The sequence below is a fragment of the Mastomys coucha genome, unplaced genomic scaffold, assembly GCF_008632895.1.
Source record: "Mastomys coucha isolate ucsf_1 unplaced genomic scaffold, UCSF_Mcou_1 pScaffold22, whole genome shotgun sequence".
NCBI lineage: Eukaryota > Metazoa > Chordata > Mammalia > Rodentia > Muridae > Mastomys > Mastomys coucha.
The window spans coordinates 209,666,359-209,672,618 of record NW_022196905.1 but is presented as its reverse complement, the minus strand read 5'-3'; the positions used below and the strand labels follow the sequence as shown (position 1 = coordinate 209,672,618).

At 53.1% G+C, this 6,260-nt stretch overlaps 1 protein-coding gene across 3 annotated transcripts in view; it reads left to right on the top strand.

Moving 5' to 3' along the window:
- Window positions 1–347: 347 nt before the first annotated feature.
- Window positions 348–6,260, top strand: part of Mast3 (microtubule associated serine/threonine kinase 3) — a 28,194-nt gene continuing 22,281 nt past the window's right edge. For all 3 annotated transcript variants that reach the window (XM_031340171.1, XM_031340173.1, XM_031340169.1), the window contains exon 1: window positions 348–414. In XM_031340171.1, the coding sequence (XP_031196031.1) occupies window positions 376–414 (39 nt within the window). In that variant the 5' untranslated portion in view covers window positions 348–375. The remainder of the gene's footprint in view (window positions 415–6,260) is intronic.

Genomic DNA, 6,260 nt, shown 5'->3' with positions numbered 1-6,260 from the left:
CAGCACCAGGTACTTGTCACTCCAGCACTTGAAGATCAGAATCATATGCAGCTGGACCAGGAGGCTACATGAGATACTGTCCAAAAATATTCTAAAAACTAATAAAATATTCTAAACACCCATTTTTTCTTAAAGATGCAGTCGGGGAATTTCTTCTGTTTTGTATAGAGGTGAGCTCTGCGACGGTCTTGCTGTGTGACCTCAGCTGGCTCAGAACCTCTCGGCTCCTCTACTGGCAGAGTTGCGAAACGCTCCCGGCCGAAGGGGCGGGGCCTGTCGGGCGTCAGCTGACCGACCGGACCAATGGTGTTCGGGGGCGGGGTCGAGGGACTGGGGCGGGACCGTGGGCGGGGCCGGTCCGGGGAACACACAGCGATGGACGAGCCGAGCCTCCTGCGACGCCGTGGGCTCCAGGTGAGGCGGAGTGCGGGTGGGAGCGCGGACAGAGCCTTCTGGGCCGGGAAACTGAGGCAGGGAGGGAGGAAGGCGGGTAGCGTCAGATTGCGCCCTCTGCTCACCTGCTGTCCAGAACGGTTTGCGTACGATGGGAAGTGAAGTGATCTCTGTTAGATGGGGAAAACTGGAAACTGAGCCTGGGCTCTAGCATGGGGAGAAGGGTTCCCGCACCACACCAGCCGGGGGGCGCGGAGCTCCAGCGTGTGCAGCCGCTGAGGTGGACACCACCCAGCCGCCTGCCAGGTTCGCCTCTAGCAGTTAGTCCCCTGCCTTCGGTTCCTTCCAAAGATGAGCAAACCGAGGCTCTCGCCTAAGGAAGCCACCACAGAGACTGCCTGGCTGAGATTCCATCTCTGCAGAAACACAGACCTGTGTGACCACGAAAGATCTGCAGGCTGTGTGATAGTGGTGGCTTCTCCGAGCCTCAGTCTCTCGATTTAGTGTTGCGCCTCCGGGAAGTAAGAAAGTGGGTGTAGGGAGATCAGAATGCAAGACCAGGGCACTCCCGGGTTGTGGCGTCTCTGGATCTCAGTTTCCCCATCTGTAGCATCTGCAAAACTCATAGAGGTTTGCTCTGCTCGTTCAGAGGCTGGGACCGCACACCTAAACGTCCAACAGCTTTGCGGTGGGGAGGGATCCTCGTAGCTACCGTCTGCCCTGCCATCTACAGTGTGCAAAACCTCAACTGGTTTAGAGCTGACCGCACAGGGTGGCACCGGTCGCGGGAGGCGAGCGCAGGGCAGAGGAATTTGGGGAAGTGAAGATTAAGTAAAGCTGTTTAGACAAGGGCAGTGGGGCGGGTCCCCCCTCCCCGAAGAAGCCGCGGAGCCGAGACCCTGGCGGGAAGGCGGGAGTGGGGGCGGGGCTGGTGCGCGGCGGGTGTCGCCGGGGCTCCAGTTAGATGCGAGCCCGCCCTCGGCCTCTTAAAATAGAGACACCGCCTCCGGGTGAGTGAATGGGGGCGCGGCTGACGTCAACAAGCGGGACCTGTTCCACATGGGTGGTAAATATTTTCAGATGACAGGTTACACACGGGGAAACTGAGTCTCGGAGAAGTATAGCGGTTCTCAGGGTCAGGCGGCCGTAGGTAGGGTGCAGGGAGTGGAGGGGTGCGCAGGAAGAACCAGAGGAGCAAGTGCATGGCCCAGTGGCCATGGCTGGGTGTTGTTTGTAAGGGGAACTAAAACCTGTAGCCAGATGTGGAAGCTCACACCTGCAATCCCAGCACTTTGGGCAACAGAGGCAGGAGAGTCCAGGAGTTCGAAGTCAGTATAGGCTCTGTGAGACTCGTATTGAAAAACCCAACCGGAGCAGAGTGGTGATGGCGGTCCACGCCTTTAATCCCAGCACTTGGGAGGCAGAGGCAGGCAGATTTCTGAGCTCGAGGTCAGCCTGGAGCTCAGGTCTACAGAGTGAGTTCCAGGACAGCCAGGGCTATACAGAGAAACCCTGTCTCGAAAAAACAAAAAATAAAAATAAAAAAAAGAAAAACGGTTCTAGTGGCGCAGGCCTGTAGGACTTGCTGAAGGAAGCAGAGGCAGGAGGATCTGGAGTTCAAGGCCAGGCTGGGATACACCTTGCCGGGCAGAGGTGGTGCACGCCTTTAATCCCAGCACTTGGGAGGCAGAGGCAGGTGGATTTCTGAGTTTGAGGCCAGCCTGGGCTACAGAGTGAATTCCGGGACAGCCAGGGCTACACAGAGAAACCCTGTCTCGAAAACCCACCCCCCAAAAAAAAGAAAAGAAAAGAAAAGAAAGAAGAGAAAAAAAGAAAGAAAAAGAGAAAAAAATGTAAACAACACAACCATCCAGAAAAAAAATTTTTTTCAGTTGGAGCTGGGTGCGAAAGATAATGGTGAGGTTTTGAAGACGCTAAATTTTGGGTGCTAGAGAGAAGGCTCCAAGGGCAACCAAGTCTCACAACCTGAGTGTAATCTCCAGAGTCATCAACATGGTGGAGAGAGAGTTGATTTCCACAACTCGTCCTCTGAGATGTACACATGTGCTGAGGCACATGGGCACACACATATAGTAAATAAACACACAAGTAAATGAAAAGAGAAAAATAAGCCGGGTGGTGGTGGCACACGTCTTTAATCCCAGCACTTAGAGGCAGAAGCAGGCAGATTTCTGAGTTTGAGGCCAGCCTGGTCTACAGAGTGAGTTCCAGGACAGCCAGGGCTACACAGAGAAACCCTGTCTCCTCGGAAAAAAAGAAAAAGAAAAGAAAGAAAGAAAAAAATTAAAGCTAAACTTCGATACCAAGGTAATCTAGAGCCGTGGTAGGTGCTGGGGCAGGGGAAGACCCTGTTAACAGGAAACAAGAGGGCTTAGAGGGCACTGAATAAAGGCCTGGTCCACGTCTGGAACCACAGGTTCCAGCCTGGGCTGCATACGCAGCTCTGTGCTAGGTTGGACTGTAAGGCAGCGCCCTCTGTAAATAAACAAGCTGGGCAGTGGCAGACGTTTATGCCCTTCCCTTTTCTGTCCTTAAAAGATTAAAAGCGGTGGTGGCGCACACCTTTAATCCCAGCACTTGGGAGGCAGAGGCAGGCGGATTTCTGAGTTCGAGGCCAGCCTGGTCTACAGAGTGAGTTCCAGGACAGCCAGGGCTGCACAGAGAAACCCTGTCTCAAAAAAAAAAAAAAGAAAAAAAAAAAAGAAAAAATTTTGCCCAAGGGCTGGAGAGATGGCTCAGCCGGTAAGAGCACTGACTGCTCTTCCGAAGGTCCTGAGTTCAAATCCCAGCAACCACATGGTGGCTCACAACCATCCGTAATGAGATCTACCGCCCTCTTCTGGAGTGTCTGAAGATAGCTACAGTGTACTTACATATAATAAATAAAAATAAAATCTTAAAAATAAATAAATAAATAAATAAATAAATAAATAAAGTTCTCCCCAGCCATGCTTTCTGGGCTACCTCTGACTCACTTAACAGGTTACAGCCTCAGCCAATCACAGGCCAGGCTACCTGTGACAACCAATCAGTGCTTGGAGGCTGCCCCTGGAGGTCTAGCCTCCCCTCCTCAATGCTGGAGGCAGCACCTCTGGTAGCCAAAGTTGGCCTCGAACTCCTAATCATCTGGTCTCCTCCTCCTGAGCAACATCAGGCCAGGTTAATGCTCCAGGGATGGGCCCCAGGCGGTATGTGCTGGGCAGCTGCTACCAACTTGAGATCAGGCTCATTGTGTAGGCCAGGCTCGCCCACTTCAGCCTCTAGCGTAACTGGAAGGCAGGCAATGCTCTGCCATGCTGCAGGATGGTCCATCTGGGAAGGAGTGCCCCCACCCCCAATACCTAGTTATATTTAGCCACCTCCTCCAGGAGAAACCCTGGAGTTGGCTTTTTGTTAATGATGATGGTGCAAACGTATCATCACAGGAGTTGGGAAACTGAGACAGGAGGATTGCTTCAAGTTCTGAGGCCTGTTGGGGCTGCAGAGTGAGATTGAGCTTAAAACAAAACAAAACAAAACAAAGCCAGGCAATGGTGGCGCATGCCTTTAATCCCAGCACTTGGGAGGCAGAGGCAGTTGGATTTCTGAGTTCCAGGACAGCCTGGACTACAGAGTGAGTTCCAGGACAGCCAGGGCTGTACAGAGAAACCCTGTCTCGAAAACAAACAAACAAACAAAACACCAAAAGCCAAATCCCCATTAGGCAGATAATCTCTGAGGCTGGACTCTGGGTTCCAGTGGACCCCGGGTCCTGGCTCACAGCGACTGTCTTAGTTACAAAACGGACCGGTCCACCTCAGCCCAGCATGCCCACATGTGCAGTTGCTGCCTCTGGACCTCGGGAGCCCCTGGCTCCTGTGTCTGGGGGCGACAAGTCCCTCCGGAGTGAAGCTCCACCATAATGTCCAGTTCCTCCAAACTGAGTGATCTATAGGCTGGTGATGGATCCTGGGGGACAGCACCCCAATCCACGAAGAACCCCCTAAACACAACATTTAAAGGGCAGCCGCGGTTGGCTCAATGGGCAGAGTGCTTGTAGTTTAGTGCGTGCCTAGCATGCATGGAGCCCTTGTGCTCCATCCGCAGCATCACATAAGCCTCCATCAATCAAGCATTCAGAAAGTGGAGACAGGGAAGATCAGCAGTTCAAGGCTACCCTGGGCAGAAGGAGGGAAGGACAAGACAGAGATAGACAGAAACACAGACTCTGTCTCAGCAATAACAAAATAGCAGTCCCAGAGGGCCATCCGCCTGTGATCCCGGCGCTCTGCAGGCTGAGACAGGAGGATGGCGAGTTCCAGGCCACCAGTCTGCGTTGCAGAGAAGCCCTAAGAAAAATAAATAACAGCCAGTAACTGGGCGTCGGTGTGGGAGTTGCCACAGGAGCAGCTGTAGAGGAGGCCGCGGAAGCAGATGGCGCGGGGACGTCGCGGGCCCACTTCCGGGGAGCTTTCCGGGACTGGCACCCCCTCTCCCCACTCCACCCCCCGCCGCCGCCTGGAGTCCTTTTGTATTCTTGGGAACGCGTTTAAACTTCCCAGCACTGGGCCCTATGGAACCTGCAGTTTTCTAAACGACTTAACTCAGCCACAGAGAGGTTAGGCCAATTGGCGGACACCACACAGCAGGACCGCCAGATCCCAAGAAAACGGCCAGGATGGTGGGATTCCAGGCTGAACCCTCGAGTTCAAATTCTGTTTTTCTGGCTTGGTAGTCGGAGGAGCTGGTGTAAAAACATCCCGCCCCCCAAGAGTGGACGAGACTAAGAGGAGACCCTAGGGGAAAAAAAAAATCCGAGCACAGCAGGGGTCCATCTCTCCCCCTTTGCCAGCCAGGTGGTCCAGTGCCTGGCAGTTCCTCCCCCCTCCAATTGGCTGTGGGGACGGATGACGCCACTGGTTGCCATGACAAACACCCGCCTAGGGATGTGGGTAGTCTGGAACCCACCATTGTAAAAATAGTCCGTGTCCCCAAAGTGGCCGCCCCAATGAGTGTGTCTGTTGAGCTGGGGGCGTCTGGAGAGTCCATGTCCCAACTCTCCCGCTCTGTCTCTATGCCTCAGTTTCCGAGCCTGTACAGTAGATGCTGAGTCAATGAGACACAACATGGTCCGTTTCTGTTTGATTTGCTGCTGGGGTGAACAGTAGCTAGAGACATAGCAGCCATAGCTGGTCGTCAGCACAGCTTTCCTGATGTTAAATCCACATCTAACACAGCGTTCTCAAAATTAAAGGGGGAAAAAAAAATCTCCCTGATGAAGCAGGTGGTGCTGTAAGCCTGTCATCAGCAGCTAAGAGGCAGGAGAATCACTATGAGTTACAGGCCACCCTAGGCTGTAGAGTCTGTCTCTTGTGTTAGGGGCATGGCCCAGCCAGTCAAGCTGCCTGCCAGGAAGCTGGTGCCTGTCTGCTCCTGGGATCCACGCTGAAAGAGATGCAAGTTGTCACGTGTGCCTTGACGCAAGTGTGTATGCACACAAGCACACAGACAAAAACATGAGTTTTCCATAACCACACGATCAGAAGGGACTCTTGGGGGGGGGGGCAGTGGAGTCCAAGGCCAGGGCTTCTTTCTCCTTATATATGGGACAGGCAGCCAGAGTTGGTACAGTCCAATTGTTTTGAGTTCTCAAAGGATAAATTTAAGAGTGTCCCCACCCTGGACAGGAACCCACATCTGCCTAGGATCTGGAGAACTAAGTTGGGGTTCTGAGGTGACAGGTGTGTCCCACTAGTCCTAGCACTGAATTTATATGTTTGTTGTATATTATTATTATTATTGTTTGTTTGTTTGTTTTCGAGACAGGGTTTCTCTGTGTAGCTCTGGCTGTCCTGGAACTCACTCTG